Below are 19,742 nucleotides of genomic sequence, written 5' to 3' on the forward strand. Positions count from 1 at the left end.
TTACAGATTATTTTCAAAAGATAAATGACACATTTGGAGTCGAGAGGTGGCCTCCATCTTGACAAGAATGATTGGGGACATGTGCTGGAAATAAGAAGCCTGAATTACTCAGACCCGAGTGCCCCAGTTCACACAGCTTCACCAGGGCAGTGGCCTTTGTCAGGGCTTATGACAGATGCCCTGCTACTGTCTCTGTCCCTGGGTGAGTAATGGCGCCTGCAAAGCCCCTTTAACAGGACCCTGCTTCTCTTTTTGTGAGCAGGCTACGGGCTTTACTCTGCTTATATTCACTCATGTCTTCAGCTTCCTAAATCAGTTTCTGCCCTTGAACGGAAGTCTGGAATGATGTTTTTCTTTTTTTAAGTTTCAAAACCAACTAGGTTATCACAGAGAATCCACAATGGTGGAGACCGGCTTGTTCGTGCGTGTGTGCGTGCGTGCGTGCGTGTGTGTGTGTAAAACAGTTTCTTTCATGTCGGTCAAAATGCATGAAAGTTTACATTGTTACAAGCTAAGCAGTAGATGCAATATTATGCACAATGAGTTAGTCATAGATGGAAACAGAAAGAGAGAGAGAGAAAGCTGAGAAGAAGAGGAATCTGAGTGGGAATAGAGGTTATGTCTTGATATTGTGAAGTGGAAACAGCTTATAGAATCTTTTCTTCACACACACATGCACGCGCATGCACACGCACATGCACCACTGAATGAATGATGCAAAAATTGCCAGGTTCTCTTGAGGAGTGAATAAAACACTGCATGTGAATGACTTACCTCAGAGCCTAGGACATAATAATTACTCAGTAAATGAAACTCTGCCAGAGTTTTGATTCTCTGGGGTGTGAATTTTAGGAAAGGCTAGTTTCTTTCCCTACAAAATTATGATACACATGTTTCCTGAAAATCAGTTATTTTGACATTTGTGAACAATTGATGAGTCATATTATGTCAAGATCAGATATACATCTTTTAGCTTATGAGCTGAAAGAAGGTTTTTTGCTGCCAATTCATTGCTTGTCTATAAAGTGACGGAACATCGTTCTGATAGTGAATGTTTTCCATATATTCTAATTTTTTTCAAGGCAGGGTTTCTCTGTTTAGCCTTGGCTGTCTTAGATTCATTCTGTAGACCAGGCTAGCCTTGAACTCACAGTGATCCACCTACCCCTGCCTCCCCAAGTGCTGGGATTATAGGAATGCACAACTGTGCCCAGATTTCCATATACTGTAAAGAAGGGAGGTGCAGCCTCTTTCTAATCTCTAGGAGCTAGATATCTATGAATTCAGATCATCCAGCCAGATCTCTTTGCTCAGTACTGCAAAATAAATGATAAAACAAAACAAATGAAATAACAATTAGAAATGAAAAGAGGCAAAGTTTAGCTACATCTCTCTCTCTCTCTCTCTCTCTCTCTCTCTCTCTCTCTCTCTCTCTCTCTCTCTCTGTGTGTGTGTGTGTGTGTGTGTGTGTGTGTGTGTATGTATATGTATTTGTCTATCTACATCTAATTATATCTATTGTCTGTGTAATCTATCATCAATCTATATATTTGTCTATGTATCTATGTATCTATGTATCTATCTATCTATCTATCTATGTATCTCTTACCATCATAATTGACTCACTGTCCATACCTGATCTTTGTTGTCTTCTTGTCATTTTGACAATCAATGCTGTGTTTTCTTAATTTTAAATTTATTCTATGACATCTTCAGTATTTTAAAAATATTATTTATCCTTATATTAACTACAATCAACTAGTGTGGGTTGTTTATAAGAACTCTTGCATTATTGGTAAAACACTGAATGTCCAATAGTTTTTGTAGCAATGAAAACTTTGGACAACAAGTTGTGATATCAAGATAGATTTAGGAGGTTGAAGTAACTTTTCTGAGGTGCTAATATCACATATTATGTAGCACTCACAGACAGAGCATTTAGACCTGGAAATGTCATAGCAGAGGAAATGTTACCACACAAGGCAGTACAGAAAACCAGTACTGGAACCTGAATTCAATTAAGGTAGAGATTTTGGGTAGCTACAGTATAATTTCCAGGCTCTGTGGCTAGATTATGAACCCAGGTATTGTCTGTCCCCAAAGCAAATCTTCCCAGATTTTGAATATTGCCTGTTGTGTACACAGAGACAAGTAGTGCAAGATAGAAGACAGGAAGCATGCAGGAAGAGCACCCTACATACGTCACAGGGGAAGAATCGAGGTCAGGAACAGGCAAAATACCTGTGAAAGCCCGAGAGTCTGAGGGTCCTTACTAACAGGCAGTCACCACCGAGTACAGTGAGATCATCATCTGAAGGCACAGAGATCTCAATTTCATTAAACACGGCTCATGCTTATTTAATAAAAAGTGTGCAGCTTGCAGATAGGTGGCCAGTCTAAGCTTCTTTCACTGGAGTTTATTGAGCAGGCATGCATGAGTGAGAGAAGCTAGTCTGGGTCAGAAGCTTGCTGGACAAAGTGAACACAAAGTACTTTTTATTTCTGAGATTTTCTTAGAGTGTAGCTATTTATAGAGGGTCCAAATTTGATCATTATTTTTATCCCAGAGAATTTGATGGAGCAAGTTGTAGAGAAGACCTACAAAGTGCGAAAAAAATGATTCTAATTTCCAGGATTGTTTTGTAAATAATGATTGCAAAACTGTTCCTTTTATTTATATTTGTATGTGACTCTTGGCCTGCCTCTCTAAGGAATCAGTCTGGGGAGCTGCTGTCCTCTTATCTGTACTGGGCCCTGACAGCGGTTAGGAAACACTCCTTAAGGAACACAGTAATTCAGAAACATGAATAACTTGTACTTTAGGAATGAAGTGCATTAATACCAACTCAATCTTGTTAGAAATCCAATTCTATCAAGAGTTCCCAGTTAAATTTCCTTTGGCATAAATTTGTTTCAATAAGCCTCTTACCATCTATATATTTAGATGAAATAGACCCTTTAAGTACTCATTAGTATTTGCTTAAACAGTGTATTTTCACAGATGATTATATAAAAATGAGGAGAAATTCTATTTACTAACATTTTCTTTCAATCGTAGGTTGAGCCAATCTTGAGGAAATTTCTCTTGCTTTGAGTAGAATGAACTCAGTAGAATAATATTGAATGCCCATCAGAGCCCTATTTAATTGCTCCCACATGGTCCCAGCTTTTCCAAATTAGCAGGCATTTACTTGAGACACTAAGTGACCGAGCGCTGCTAACAAGAGGCCTCTCCCTCACAACTGGATGTGCTAGACTTTTTTAAGCATGCGTTTCTTTTCATACCTTTCTACTCTGACTTTCTAGTTTGATTTCTACCCATGGGTAAAAGGAGGAAAAATAAACATTGTGTCTGCTCCAAAGACATAGGAAGGAACTGAGTGATTAGCCCATAGTGTAGGTGCATATTATAGTGTTTTTAAATACATTTTATTAATTTATTCATATTACATCTAAATTGTTATCCCATCCCTTGTATCCTCCCATTCTTCCCTCCCTCCCATTTCCCCGTACTCCCCTCCCCTATGACTGTGACTGATGGGGACCTCATCCCCCTGTATATGCTTATAAGGTATCAAGTCTCTTCTTGGTAGCCTGCTATCCTTCCTCTGAGTGCCACCAAGCCTCCCCATCCAGGGGACGTGGTAAAATATGGGCACTAGAATTCGTATGAAAGTCAGACCCCACTCTCTACTCAACTGTGGAGAATGTCCGGTCCATTGGCTATATCTGGGTAGGGGTTTGAAGTTTACTGCATATACTGTCCTTGGCTGGTGCCATAGTTTGAGCAGGACCCCTGGACCCAGATCCACCCATCATAATGTTCTTCTTGTAGGTTTCTAGGACCCTCTGGATCCTTCTTTTCCCCCATTCTCCCATGCTTCTCTCACCTAGAGTCCCAATAGGATGTCCTCCCCTCTGTCCCACTTCCCTGGTAAGTGAAGACTTTCAAGGGACATGGCCCTTGGGCTAGTGTCCAGATATAAGTGAGTATATACTGTTTGACTCTTTCTGCTTCTGGGTTAACTCATTCATTATGATCATTTCTAGTTTAATCCGTTTGTCCACAAATTTTGGGAATTCCTTGTTTTTAATAGCTGAGTAGTATTCCATAGTGTAAACGTACCACAGTTTCTTTATCCGTTCTTCTACTGAGGGATGCTCCAGCATGCAATAAGAACATTTGCTCAACCATGTTCATAGCAGCTTTATTCATAATAGCTAGAACATAGAAACAGCTTAAGTGTCCCTTAGTAGAAGAATGGATAAAGAAACAGTGGTACATATATACTATGGAACACTGTAGTGTTTTATGTAGTCTCATATCTCCATTTGAAAAGCAAATATTTTAGAAGTCTAAGTCAGGAGACTACAGTGATTCTTTTTTTTTTAAGATTTATTTATTATGTATGTTTAGAATGTTCTGCCTGCATGTTCACCTGTGGGCCAGAAGAAGGCTGTCAGATCACATTACAGATGGTTGTGAGCCACTATGTGGGTGCTGGGAATTGAACTCAGGATCTCTGGAAGAGCAGACAGTGCTCTTAACCTCTGAGCCATCTCTCCAGCCCCCAACAGTGATTCTTTTATGTATTTCCTTTGCGTCTTGTGTCTTACCCTGTTGCACATGCCTAGCAATTTGACTACATCTTCAATGAAGCTTAATACTGATCATATCAATTAGCTAAGGTTTCCTTGGAAAATGCTGCAGACTGGGAAGTTTAGTAAATAGAAATGTATTGGTGTATAAAATTTAAGGCTGAAACTTCATTATCAAAGAACCTCCGAGTTTGTTCTCTCCCATGACCTTGGATTGCAGGTGGCCTCCTCCACCCCTCCCTTCTTCTTTGACAGCCATTTGTTTGTTTGTTTGTTTGTTTAAAGTTCTGGGACTGAGCTGAGGGCTTCACACATGCTAGACATATCTTATATACCTGACCTGTATCCCCAGCCCTCCATTTACTCCTTCAAACAGATTTCACTTACCTGTGTAGACTGCCCCTGAACTCCCGCTGAACGTGACTTTTGCTTTGAGCTTCTGGTCCTCCGGCCTCCAGAGTCCCTGGAATTATGAGCCTGAGCCACTAGGACCAGCTCTAGAGTTGACAGTAACAGTGAGAATAGTAAGTCCTACTGAGCTGCTGAGCCTTCAGTGTTACAAATTTGTCACGTGTGTGTGTGTGTGTGTGTGTGTGTGTGTGTGTGTGTGTGTGTGTGTGTGTACATGTTACTTTGAAAAGTTTTTGTTTTGAAAATTTCATACCAGGTATTTTAATCATAGACTGCCAAGTACATAAGTGAATACATACAACATTTTAAGACCACAAACTATTTTCTCTGCACAGGGCAGGGCTGTTTGTGGAAGTAGTTGCCTCTCTTGCTTGCTGCAGGGTTTGCATTTGGGTAGAATCTTGCTGGAGGCTCCACTTGTTCACTGCAGTCTCTTTGTGCTCATGCTTTAGGATGCAAATTGGTGCATCTTATTTCTGTCTTCTTATATTCTTTCCTTTGCTTGGAAGCAGTCCCATGCATCAAGGACGCAATATGACTGCATCTGTTATTACCTTCTGAGTTACAGGGACTTAGGACTTAACATACAAATTTATGAATAAGGAAAGTATGTTAGAATTTTTTTGTTAGAATATTTTTATAAAACTGTATTTGTATCTCTTTGCTTATTTCTTAACCCAACTAACATATAAGTAACTCAGATTTGTTTATTTTTTATAAAGCTTTTTATTTTATATCTTTATAGAGCTATATGATACAATCTTGAGTAGTTTCAGTCTGTTCTTAACCATCTCTTATTTTGTCTCACTCCCAGCAAACATCCCCCTACAAAGGACACTTGCACTTTGTAGTTTTTCTCAGCTCCAGCTCCTTCTTCCTGACCTCTCTTGGCCCTCTACCCAAAGCTGCCTCCCCTGGATGAGTCCCTGACTTCCTCCTCTTACTCCTCCTCCCCTGGCTGGCAGGAAGTCCCGCCCTATTCTCTCCCCTGCTCAGTGACTCTCTGTAAGCTGCTTTATTGGCATACCAGGGAACAATTGGGGAGCAGTGTTTACACAATGCTGAGACAGAAATCAGAATTTAGACTGCACAATAACCTTATGCTCACAAAAGTGTACAATCCAGCCTATAATACTGTTCATGACTGGAATTTGGTGACTGTCATTCAGTGAAAGAATAATGATGCTAGTTAATGCAGGGATATGTCCTGTTTACCAAGTAAATTTCTAATACATTTCAAAATAGTCTCAAAGTAACTTTTATGAAGCCCCATTGAGTAAATCCCTGCAGATTCTCATAGCAAAGATTAGCATGTCTACCAGTTCCATTCTCCATGGTATGCAAGTGCAGCTCCCCTGCTGTAAGCAGAGCTCTGGTGGTCGGCTTTCCTCATAGAGCAGCCCAGTGACACTACACAGGTTCTCCGACCAAGCCTTGATAGGGCTGGCTGTTTCTGCTTCATGGTTTCTGAAACATTGGCTACTGCTTGGGAAATTTAAGCTATCTTCTAGAATAAGATGCCACATAGAAATCCTTGGGGTACTACAAATATTACTGAAAAAGAGAAATCTATCTTTATAAAAATTTGTTCCTGTATTGTAAGAAGGAAACAAACTGAAGCCATTTTGAATAGGGGTCAAATAACGTTTAACTTCCCAAGACCTCCCTGAGTAACTGACATCCTGTTTGGTAAACTGAGACATGAATTTAGACAAGTTGCCCCATCACACTTAAACAAAGCAGTGAGAACAGGGTAAATGTACTACATAAGGGAATGCTCCTAGGAAAGTCTCCTGTCTCTGAATCCTGACTGATGGAAAAATAACTGTAACTTGACACAAATGTTTATGATTTTCAGTCTTTAAAGCTCTATGCCATTCTGGCTGGTGTTACAGTTCAGCTCCTGAGTCTGTTCTGAGTCTCTGATTGATCCATAGAAGGTTGATTACAATAAACTTTTGTTATTTGTATTAATCTTGTATTTGAGTTGTATTGGCTCTATGTGGACCCCATATGTATGTACACATATGTACATATATACATATGTATATTTATATATGATATTTTTATTTTTGTGATTATAATATAATTACATCATTTCCCTTTCCCTATTCCAACCATCCCCTGTGTACTTTCCCTTACTTGCTTTCAAATTCACTGTTTCTTTTTCCTTAATTGTTGTTATACAGATGTATGTGGACCCACTGTTTTAGTCATTGTTTTATTGATGTGTAGAGACACCATGACAATGGCAGCTCATATAAAAATAAAGCATTTAATTGGGGCTGGCTTAGAGTTTCGGAGCTTTAGTCCATTTCCATCACGGAGAGGAACATGGAAGTGTGAAGGAAGACAAGATGCTGGAGTCGGTGAGAGCTCTACATGTGCATCCACAGATAGCAGGGGAGACGGAGAGACAGAGGGCCATTGTGCCTGGCTTGGGCGTCTGAAACCTCAGGGCCTTCCCCACATGACATATTTCCTCCAACAAAGCGACACCTACCTCAACAAGACCACACCTCCTAATACTTCTAAGTAATGCTACTCCCAAAAGACCAGATATTCAAATATATGGACATATGGTGGCCATTATTATTCAAAACACACACACATTCACGTAGACATAATACACACACATCCTTCTCAGTTTGTATCCTGTTCCTTGAATGTACATGTCTTCAGAGCTGACCTTTTGGTACCAGAGGACTATTAGTGTGGTCTTCCCGGCATTCCTTAGCTGCCTGGAGTTGTTTGTCTAGGGATTAGAGCTCCCGAGCGTCCCTCTTCCATGTTAGCGTGTCTGCTGGTGTGGTTCTTGTTCACATCATGTTCAGAAAGCCATGTTGGTGAGACGTCATGGGTGTGGCTTCTGACATTCCTAGGAGACACAGTCTCACAGAAAAATGCTGTTCCTCTGGCTCTTCTAATACTTTAATTAAAATATATGTTTCCCTCTTTCATTTTCTCTCTTCAGCCCCTCTCAAATCTGGCATACTCCAACTACTTATGTTCCCCTTTTTAATAGCACCTTTTGTTTCTTGTTTATTGTTATATATATATATATATATATATATATATATACACACATATGCATATTTTGCACAAATACATAATCGTAAAACACTGATTTCTTATTTGTGTGTGTGTGTGTGTGTGTGTGTGTGCACGTACACACGCACATATTAGGCTGCCCACTTGGTATTGTCTAGCCAGTTAGGTGGCTCATCCTTGGGAGAGGGTGACTCTCCCTAGCAGTCATTATTGGCCTGTTGTTCTTTGTCTATGGATGGGACTCCATGAGACTTCCTGGCTTCCACCTTAGAATGTCTATCGATACTGCGATTGTTCTGGTCCTATTTATACAGATATTTCTAGGATAAACAGTTTCACAGCAGACTTTCTGTTCCTCTGATTCTTAAAATCCTTTTAATCCTTTATCCATAATTTTCCCTGAGCCATAGATGCAGAAGCTGTCATATAGATGTATTTTGGGGGGCTGGGTTCCACATGGTGTATTGATCTCTGCAGCTTGTCCAGTAGTGGTTCTCTGTGACTGTGCTTATTTGCTGTGAAAGAAGCTTCTTTGATGAGGGGTGCTAGCTACATTTATATGTGAATGTATGAGTAAGACTTAAGCATGGAGTTAGAAATTATGCGGGGCTAGCAAAGTGGCAGTAGTGAATTCTCATCTAAAACCTATGATGGCACTGGCTTCGTGAAGTTGGCTAGGTTTCTAGTACCAGGCATGATGTCCCCTCAACTGAGTGATCCGTAAGTCCAATGAGACATAAATTGGGTACCACAGCATGTGAGTGCCCGTCAGTGCACCTTTGCTGATATCGCTCCAGGCTGAGCTTTGTTATGGTTCACAGGTGTCACAATTGAGCAGGACTCTTAATTGATTCTCTCCCTTGGCAACTACAACAGTGTTTTCTAGCATCATGGATGCTAGGCTTCAGGAGGGAGGCTTTCAAGCTATGTCCAGATTGAGTATGTTTGTCTTGCATCCCAAGTGTGAAATGTCTTCAACCGCAGGGACTTACCCTCCACTCCTGTGTGACAGCCAACAGCAAGAGCAATAGAATACACTGCTTTGGATACCTTGACCAAGCTTTGGAAAGGAGGTTTCTTGTGCCCATACTAGGGTTTGTGTTAGTCTATGGTTCCTTTGGGGGCATAGACGAAGCTATCTTGATCACATGACTTCTACCTTGAGCATTGTTGGGTACTCTAACTACAGGAGACATGGTACCTCTCCCTTGGCATCACAAAACTTCTATATTTATTGTGTTACACTAAATCCCTTCAGCCATTTTCTGGCTCAAGGATATACCAATGAGTTGCACAACCCAAGAGTATAGTTTTTCAGTAGCTTAGAACACAGAATAAACAAGATCGTACCCTTATCTTTTGTTCTTCTCCAAGATGTTCTGATTTAGTCCAGAGGAAATTCCACTCCTCTAACAATTTAATAAGCGGTGTGTGTGTGTGTGTGTGTGTGTGTAGTAAAAACTTGTACCTTTACTGTAAAGTCTATTTCATACAATTTAAAATCAATTCACTGGGGCAAATATACATAAAATGGTTCTTAAATATTCTTGAGCCCAAAAGCTTGTTAAGGTACAGTTGATACTGTCAACATTTCTTGTATGATTTTAATGAGAAAAAAAATTAAAAGTAAACTTCTCTGTATGGCCAGTCATTAATCATTGTAAAGATAGCTAGGAAGCAAATTAACTGACACTACACACAATTTGCCTCCAGAAGCTAAGTAACCATAAAAGCGCTGTAGGAAAATTTGTTACATATGAACACATTTTAAAGAAGTGATGATAATGGAAAATGTTTGAAATAAAAGGTAAGTTTTGTTGTTATTATTGTTGTTGTTCAAAATTGGAGCAATATAAGAATTCAAGTTTGGATGCAAACTTGCAATTCTCTTACCTTTGTGACTCTTCCATGAATGTTTCTCAGACCATGTTGTTAGATTTTTCTGCTGCGCCCAACTCTGGCTAAGTTCTCTGTGTTCATAGAGGGCTTATAACTTTTATTGTGTCCTGCCTTGCCCTTCTTTCTCTGTTTTTTTAAATTTTTGGGAAAAAAACTTTTTATTGGTTCTTTGTGAATTAAACAGCATACACCCAAAGTCCCACTTATTTCTCCTCCCCTCAAACCAATACTTTACCCTTGCAACCTCCTCCCAAAACAGAGAGAAACAATCTCATGGATGCTGTAGTGTGCCATACTCTTTTGTTTGCAAATGTTCACTGCGTTGAGTTGCTGGTCTGGTTCAAGGCCTCTGGCTACTGTCAATACTGGATCCTCACATGGACTCCTCTGTATCCTGTTGTTGCCATGTGTCATGGAGGTCCTGCAGCTTTGGATCTGCAGGAACCATCCTTCCCTGTATTTCACGGATCAATGGGTGGGCCAATTCAAAGCTCTGGGTCTAGGCTTGGGAGGTAGCTGATTTGTTCAGCCCACCAGCCCTCCTGAAGCCACACCACCAAAGTGAGCCCTTCTGCCCTGACCTGGCTGGCCATCCAATGCCACAGCCAGCAAGAAGCCAGCTCTCCTCCTCTCATGCCCTTGGGGCTGGCTCATCCAAGTCTATGACATCTGGGCCAGCTCTTCTGTTCTGCCCAGGTGAGGTACAGGGCTCGCTCTCCCAAATGCTGAAGCAGGTGACAGGCTGTGATGGCTTTCCCACGCTCATAACTCCTGAGCCATAGGTGATGAGAGACAAGCGAAAGGGCCATATCTTCCCTTCTCATATCCTCAGGGTAGCTTACTCCCACCCCATAAGTCCAGTGCTAGCTCTACTGTGCTTCCCAGGGTAGGTGCAGGGCCCACTCTCTGGAGTGTTGCAGCAGGTAAGGGGCAGGGACAGCTTTCCTGCTCTCATGATCTCAGGACCAGCTCCCCACCCCCTCAGGTGGCAAGGGCAAAATGAAGGGGAGGGCATCTCCCGTATCCCTTTCACTGCACAGCCAAGAAGAGACAGGGCCGTCTCTCCCATGCTCACCTGCAACCTTAACAGCTCAGTCAGTAGAGCATCAGACTTTTAATCTGAGGGTCCAGGTTGAAGTCCCTGTTCTGGTGTCAGCTGTGGGTCTCCCCTCCCTTCCCCCAGGTATCATCAGCTGATTTCAGTCCAAGAGGAGCAAAGGGAGCAGAGGCTATGGACGGGGGCTGGTTAGGATGGCCCACAAGTACTACAGAATAATTTTCTGGGGCCAACTTCTGGAAGACTGCTCAATTCCCTTTAAGGTGAACAGGGCTATATATTGTTCTTGGGGCGTGGGTGACAGACTCCCAGGTTGCCTGGGGCTTGAGGTCCTGGGAACATTTTACATTCCATGAATTCCAGATAATTATCAGGAGAGAGGAATTTGAACCTGCATTTTGGCCATGGATTGTGTGACTTCTCCCAGCAGAGAGAAAGAAGTCCCCTTCTGAGAAGGGAGAGCTGTCCAGACATGGTGGACTGTGGTCTTGAATAGCAGGGTCTTGTAACACAGGCCAGCTCTACTATGCCATCCTGCTGCCCAGCTGAAGTACAAGGCTCGCTTTTCTGAATGCTGCAGCTGGTGAGGAGCAGAGCCAGTTCTCCTGCTTTCATGATCCCAGGGCCATGACTTCTGCCTGTTGCATGTGGCAAGGGATGAAGAGGGAGGAGGGATGAAGGGGGAGGAGGAATGAAGGGGGAGGAGGGATGAAGGGGGAGGAGGGATGAAGGGGGAGGAGCGATGAAGGGGGAGGAGGGATGAAGAGGGAGGAGGGTTGAAGGGGGAGGAGGAATGAAGGGGGAGGAGGGATGAAGGGGGAGGAGGGATGAAGGGGGAGGAGCGATGAAGGGGGAGGAGGGATGAAGAGGGAGGAGGGTTGAAGGGGGAGGAGGAATGAAGGGGGAGGAAGAATGAAGAGGGAAGAGGGATGAAGGGGGAAGAGAGATGAAGAGGCAGGAGGGATGAAGGGGGAGGAGGGATGGAGAGGGAGGAGGGATGTAAAGGGAGGAGGGTATCTCCTTCTTGTCCACATCACAGCATGGTACATAAGTGGCAGGGCTCCCACACTCATACCCTCAGGATCTGCTCACCTGAAACTCTCACAACCAGGGACAGCTCTTCAGTGCTATGTGGGGCCCAGCTTACCCAGTTAGTATGGCTGGCTAGGGGCAGAGGCAGCTCTCTTGCTCTCATGCTGCAGGGGCCTGCTCTTGCAGGATGCCCAGTTGAGGGCTGGGGTCAGTTCTGCACACTCTTCAGTCATCAACATATCCTGATCTGGTAGCCCAGATCATGGACACTTGCCTGGCCTTTGGTGGTAACAGACCTCTGCTACTATAGGGCCATGGGCAGAAACTTGTCTCCCAGTGGCCAGGACCCCAACATAGTGGGGTTCTGCCTCTCTGCACTGTGCCCACATCCTTCTGTTTCTCTTTCTCTTCCATTTCTTCCTCTTACTTGCTACTCTTAGTGATGGCCAGGGTCTCTGAGTATCTGGGATCATCTCAGAAGTGCTCTCAGGAGTGTTGTGTCTTTCCTATGCATTATGGCACTGGGCAGTGATCATGTTGGACATGGTCTACTCCCCCCCCCCAGTCATGCTAGAATTACACTAGTGGTCATTTCAAATTAGTTCCCTGTCCCTTCCCTATGGCCTTGGACTGGTGCTGGTCTCTGACTCATTCCCGCCTGGGACTGGGATCCCCAAATAGGGTTCTTTTAGTCTCCAGCTCACTCCTCCTGCTCCCAAGGCCCCAGGCTGGATTCCTCTGTGTCTGGCTTGATCCCCACCCTGGGAACCAGGCTGGGCCTGCATGGTGCCAGACTCACGGTCTTCTCAGGCTGACTCCCTGTCTGGTCATCCTGGGGCCAGGCTGGTGGTCATCTCAGGCTTGCTCTTCACATGGTCACAAGGCAGACCAGTCAGCCAGCCTTTCTCCTCTCTGCCACCTGCTGAGGCACCTGACACAGGAGCCATACTTGCAGCACTGCTAGGGGCATACCTTCTTTCAAATGTGAGAACCATCCCAAGGACTCGTATGCCCCTGTGGGTGGCACGCCCCGCACCTTGTCAACGTGGATGTGATACCTAACATTTTATTGTCACCCATTTAGCACCTGGAAACCATAGTTACACTCTTGACTTTGTTCTTCTTTTTTCTTCAGTATTTTCCCGCTTTGTACTGGTGTCGGGACACTGACACTCAGATTCTTTCTTCTTCCACGGTAACAGAGTGACTTTTGTTTCTCCACAGGCCACATGTCACCCTCTCATCACCTACTTCTGTCGCCCTCTTGCTTTTCTAAGCTGCACACAGATTCAGATTAATATTGGCACCTGGCTTTGTTGCTCTTTGTTTGGTTTGATGAAATCTGCTAGAAAACTACAGAGTCATTTAGTTAGGCAGAGAACCAGGACTGGAGCTGGGATCTAGAAACTAGAGCAATGAAGGTACTCGCTAAATTTCTTATGAAAATAAAATTCACTGACCACAGAACTTTCTGAAAAACAAAAATAAACACGTAAAAAGTTTTTAAAAAGGAAAATATGGTGAGAATAGGTGTCTAGTAACCTTTACATAGAGAAGTGGTTGATCACCGTATGGGGGCTTGCTGCTCTCATTGTATTTCTGTAGAAGCATAAGTGACAGGCATGTTAATTTATGCAACATTCTCACTACTATAAAACACATTTTGAATAAGTTTCTCTCTGATGTCTCGTTTTGATGATTCCCATATCAGCCCTGCTTTCAGACACATCTGATTCTTGTCTAACCTCCCCTTAGTGATGGTGTTTAGATGCTGCTGATAACAGCTGTGCCCTTTTGTGAAGAATGAATTCCTAAAGGCAGAATTGAGAAGCTAAAAACAATAACAGTTTAAGGTTTCTTGCTGGACTTTAGCAAGTAGACGTTTAAAAAGTGGGGATAATGCACTAATAAACAGAATCCCAGCTACCTTGTCCCCTTCTGGGCACATGTTTAGCTCATATGGCAGTTCTGACACGTGAGCAAGAAGAACAGGGTGTGTGGGGTGGGGAGGAGGGAGAGAGAGAAGGACAGAGAAGGGAAGAAAACGGACCCTGGGAGTAATATTTACCAAAATCCTACTAAAGGGTTCCAATTAAGATTCTAGTAAGATTACATGGAAGAGGTATCAGGCTTAGAAGAAGCAGAAATCAACGTGTGGCTTTTTTTTTTCCTGAGAAGACATAGCCAGACCAAATGGCTTGACACAAGCAACCGTGAGCATTTTTCATTGTTGGAGCCTTCAGTTCAGTTCTTCAGGCATCTGAGACTGTTACTTATTACTTTTCCACATGAATAGTTGAATAGTTGGTGCCTTGAATGCTAGAGGATCCCTTGTGAGGAATCCAACCCCACTCCCGAATGAACTCTGACGATCCCTTAGAGTCATAAAAGTAGAGAAGGTTTCCCAGAGGGAAGCTATGCTCATCCCAGACCAGGCTTGTGCCAAGCCTATGCAATATGATTTTCTGAAAATAATTGGAGCTGCTTAGACTGGTACCTGTACTACGTCTTCACTGTGCTGTGCCTGTCAGGACCCTGTTTATTTGGCCAGAGAACCTCACACATCCCAGGAAGCACATCAGAGACCTCAGCTATAGGCCATGCCTAAGGTACTTTCCTCTGTCTTGATTCAATACCTTTCTGTTTATAGTTCTCTCCCAGCCAACCGTTCAGTTGGCAGGCACACAGGGCTGAGAGTCCTTCCTCTGGGAGGCCTAGATGAGTAACTGGGTCTTTGGCATCCACATTGCGTCCTCCTGACCCTGCTAGCCCCTTTCTCCATTGTTTGCTCTGCGGTATGCAATAAAATTGTTAGCTGTCACATTTAGCTTGGGTTGCTGTACTGAACCATCTTATGAACTGAATGCTGGGCCACCCCACCCTGTTCCCCGGGAACCTCTATCCCTGCATTATGTCTTCTCTGCAGTGAGTGCTTGGAGACACTTTGTTTTTCTATTATGGCCTTTACTCATCCACATTCTTTTTTTCTTTTTCTCTTTTTCTTTCTGCTTCATCAGGAGAAACATGTCATTTTTCTAGTCAAGATTAAACATTATCTCATTCATTTATACTTTTTTATATTAAATAATATTGTTTATATGCACGAAACCACATTGTCACTGACCCCATGTTATTACAAAAAAATAAAGAATGAGTAAGACTTGGTTTCTGCTGTCAAAGAATTCATTGTCTTAATCAGAAGGAAGGAATGGGGAGGCAACTGTGAGTCTGGAGTAATCTCAGAAACCGACGAGCACAGAGAGGGTCGTCACTCAGACCAGTCGGTAGTTCAGCCTTGTCCAGGAACATGTAGTGTTCATCTTTTCACAATTGTAAAAACATTTGGCAGAACAATTTAAATAGTGAAAGGCTTAGCTTAGTATAGCTTTAGAGAGCTTTTGTTCCATCACGGCAGGGAAGGTGTGCAACGGGAAGCCATCCAATCCTTGGCGAAGGGATGTGTGTTTAGAGCTAGTCAGGCATGACAGACCAGAAGTAGACTGGACCAGAGCCAGAGGCAGTATAACCTGCAAAGGTTGGTCCCTCGTGACCCACCTCTGCTAGCCAAACTGCAAGTCCTGAAAATTCTGTGTCTCAGGACAAACAGCTGTCACCAACAAGGTAACAAGCATTTGAAGCAAGAGTCTGTGAGAAGAGGGCCTTTCAGATTCAAACAGAAGGTGGTAATCTTGGCTCAGAGAAATCAGACAGTGAGGGTACACTGTTTAAGGCTGAATAGGAGTGGAAGCTTGCCAGACTTGCCAGATATGGAGAATGCAGAGCTGAGAGAAAGAGAAAGTAGGGGATGGCTTAGATAAAAGCATGGGGAGAGTTATTCAAGGCAGAGACATAGGAAGCATTGTGTGTGTGCAGAGCAGTGGCCAGGTACATGTGCTTTGCTTGTAGTAGACAGCGTGACACAGATGGAGTAACAAGGACTTGGGCTTGGTTTTGAAGAGTATCCAGAGTGATTTTTGTTTGTTTGTCTTGTTTTTATTTATTTTTTTTATGTAGAGAGACTATTCACAACATGAAGAATTTCTTGAGGAATTTGAAGACACTCATTGCAGTTAACTTTCTTTAATACTGTCCATGAAATCTTGAACATTCTTTGGTGACTTCCTCTAGTAGCCAGTAAAATTAACAGGTTAAAATAGCAATTATATTAGATAGATAGACAAATAGATGATAGACCGATAAAAAGATTGATTGATAAATGGTAGGGAGATAGAAATACTATAATAGTTAATAAATCAGTCTTCAGATAGTAACAGTAGCTAAATCACATATGAGAAGCAGAGAACCAGAACGTTACTCCCTGAGGCTGTGTGCCTCAACAATGGGGAAATCCCTGAACACCTCTTTCTCTCACTGAGAAGCAACAATTTAGTTACTCAGTGCACAAGGCTGGGTGCCCCAGTAGTTCAATCAGACAACTGAAGCCTCCAAGTGTTCTGCAGAGCTGCTGGTCTGGTCCACAATCTAACAGGGAAGTGTGAGACTCCGTTTCTCTGCTGTCAGCGATGAAATGCAGCAGCAGCGGCAGCAAGAGAAGGAAAACAAGGTGAGCACAAGTCACGGGGACCTTCCTTATGACTTACTCTTGTGTCGGGACTTCCATGAGAAGGGGCTGCCCACATTTGGGGTGACTCTTTCTGCATTAATCAAGGCAATTGGGACAGTTCTTCTGGTGAGGCTCTCTATTAAGGAGATTATAATTTGTGACAAAATGACATTAAAACCAATCATAGTATGTATGCATGTTTAAACATACAACATACAACATATACAAGCATACACACACACACACACACACACACACACACACACACACACACACACACATGACAGCATTGTGAAGGAAAGGTCAGATTCAGAGATGCAGATGCCCAGAAGCCCTTTACTGATCTTTTGGACTTTAAGTGAAGACCTTGCTATATCCTAAAGTGTGCTACTTCCAAATTAATATGATAATGTCCTAACTTCCAGTGTGTTTGAATTTAGAGATAGAGGCTTTAAGATGGAAGTAAATTTAAATGAGATCATAAGAGGTGATGGGAACCCTGACAGAACAGGCAGGCATGATGTACTTTTAAAGAGAAGACACCAAAACATTTTCCCCTTTTCCTCCCTCCTCTTTCTCTTTTCTTCTCATAATCCTTCTGAATTAGTCTAGATTACAGAAAAACCAAACTAATTAGATTTACTCCATTGGCTTACCATCCATATGGGCTCCATAGTCCAACAATGCCCATTTTCATGTTGGAGAGGCTGTGGAAATTCCATAGCTACACAGTCCATGAAGCTGGATTTAACAGCAGTTTCAATCCAGTGCTGAAGGCCTGGAATATTCTCGAGAGTTACTGCCTTCAGTCTATGTCAGAAGTCCAAGGAGTAGGATTCTGAGGTCAGGAACCATAGCAAGAGCAGTCTGGTTTCTCCTGCCATCTCTTTGCATCTAGGCGGCCCACAGAAGGGAACTTCCTGGGGAAGACTCATCTTCCCACAGGCAATCCTTCCTAGGAATACCCAGAGACCTGCCCCTCAGTTGATTTCAGATGCTGTCTCCTTGATAATCAAGTTGCCCCCCCACTGTCTGTCTCTATGTCTGTCTTTGCCCCTCCCTTCCTCCCTTCCTCCTCCCCTCCCTTCCTCCCTCCCAGTCACAGTGTGAAGAACATGTGAAAACACAAAGCAGTCTTCAACCTGAGTTTCCCATATCATGCGCCCAGGCTCTACCACTGGGTGACAACTTCAAGTCTTACACTTTATTTTAACTCACACCATAGTCGACGATATCTTACCTTCTCTGAAAAGTGGTTGGTTCCTGAATTCATTCCTTCAATGTCATTATGCACATTTTTGGCTGTGTGGATGCCAACTGAGTTACATGCAGAGTACCTGTCAGAGCGTTTCTCCTCCAGCAGAAGCTCTGTTCACATGGCTGAGGTTACACACGGAATGTTGTGGAACATTTTGAGGCCAGAATGAGCACTGAATGTTCTTCTCTGATAAGTCCACTTTTAGGTAATCTATTTCTTGTGGCCTGGGAAGATATCTATGCCTGTGAATTATGAAGTGTCCTACATAGAAGCTGCTCCCGTGGTTGTAGCACACTTCAATGACAAACACCTCTTTAGTGACAATAACAACATTTACATTTGGTTTGTTCAAGTTTAGAATTTCTCAAGTTGGAATCAGTGTCAATGGTTCTTCTCTATCAAAAGGCTCCATGTCCCCAGAAAACTGTTAATAGGATACGATACATTCATTACGTTTCAGCCCTCAATGAAGAGGATGGCAGTGAGGCAGTGTGGCAGTGTGCGAACCTATTTATTAGGAATCTTATATTCTCTTTCTGCTCAGCAATTTTTTTCTGATTTAAGATGGACTGGCAGGCCCCTGGCATACTGATTAGGAGATAGGCCAGTTGATTTCAACCCTTTCAATCTGCTCCAAGGCTGCTGTCTGAAAAGCAGACTCTGCTCACCTTCCAGAGTGCAGATGGCTCAGTTTTTTCATGCTCTAGTGTCTCTTTCTTTCTAATGTGATCTTGTCTTTTTAGTAAAACAGTGATTTTATTATTTTCAGAGGGTGAAAGACATCGTGGGATATTATGGGATTTGAAATAATGGTTCACATGACAACCAATGCAAAGTGAATGCCAATGGGGTGAATTTAGAACAAAAGCATTTCCAATAACTTCTGGGAAAGATTGTTTTGATGTCAGTTGTCAGTGGAACTGACAGGACCAAAACCCTGGTGATTTTCAAAGGAGAATGAGTTCAGCAGTCACCTGCCACCAAACAATTTATTATGTATTTTTATCCATATGCATGCATGTGCTTATGACATATATGTGCTCATGTATGTGTGTGAGTGTACACATGGCCTTGTGATAGAGGTCAGAAGATGTCTTCAAGTGTTGGCTCATGCCTTCCTCCTTTTTTGACCCAGGGCTACCTTGTTGTCAGACTCTTAGAGCAGATTAGCTGTCTCACGAGGTTTCTGGGATTCTCTGTTTTCTACCTCCCCACGTGTAGTAGGAACACTGGGATTGCAATTGTGCTACCAAGCCAGCTTCTGAGGGATGCTAGGGATTGCGCCCAGTGCTCAGGGATTGCATTGGGTCCTAGGGATTGCGCCCAGTGCTCAGGGATTGCATTGGGTCCTAGGGATTGCGTCGGGTGCTGGAATTGCCTCGGGTGCTCAAGATTGTACTTCAGGTGCATTATCTACTGAGCCATCTCTCCATCCCTCAAATGATTTTTTTTAACAGGAACAAAACTAAATTTGGAAAAAAAGAGGCAAATTCTTGGGCCTAGACTGTCTGAACAATACCTTGAAAGTGATGCTTACAGGAACATTCATTAACAAACACTGAAATGCAGGCCAGCTTTTGAAGAAGGTCCCAGCTTCATGGGCGTATTCTTTGCCATAGTTACATACTAAGAATCTGACGGAAGTAATTAAGCCACGAAAGTATACCAAGACATACCTGCATAACGTGATATAATGGTATATAATCACTTTACATGTAACATAAGTATTTACTAATCTTGCATGCATTTTAAACTTAATGAAATGTATACATATTGAAAAAAATTTTTCTACCGACCATGATCAGAACCAAGTTATTTTTAACTTTATCATAAGTAAAAAAAAAAAAAAAGAATATGATCATTAATTTAAA

General features: G+C 42.7%; 1 protein-coding gene across 4 annotated transcripts in view; it reads left to right on the forward strand.

Moving 5' to 3' along the window:
- Positions 1-19,742, forward strand: part of YIPF7 (Yip1 domain family member 7) — a 332,610-nt gene that overhangs the window by 216,872 nt on the left and 95,996 nt on the right. The window contains exon 6 of one of the 4 annotated variants that reach the window (XM_084799688.1): positions 1-1,427. The exons of the other annotated variants lie outside the window; for them this stretch is intronic. Coding sequence (XP_084655814.1) covers positions 1-28 — 28 coding nt within the window. The 3' untranslated portion in view covers positions 29-1,427. Of the gene's footprint in view, positions 1,428-19,742 lie in introns of those variants that run through there. 4 annotated transcript variants of the gene reach the window in all.

The sequence above is a fragment of the Acomys minous genome (genome assembly GCF_964271855.1).
Source record: "Acomys minous genome assembly, chromosome: 10".
NCBI lineage: Eukaryota > Metazoa > Chordata > Mammalia > Rodentia > Muridae > Acomys > Acomys minous.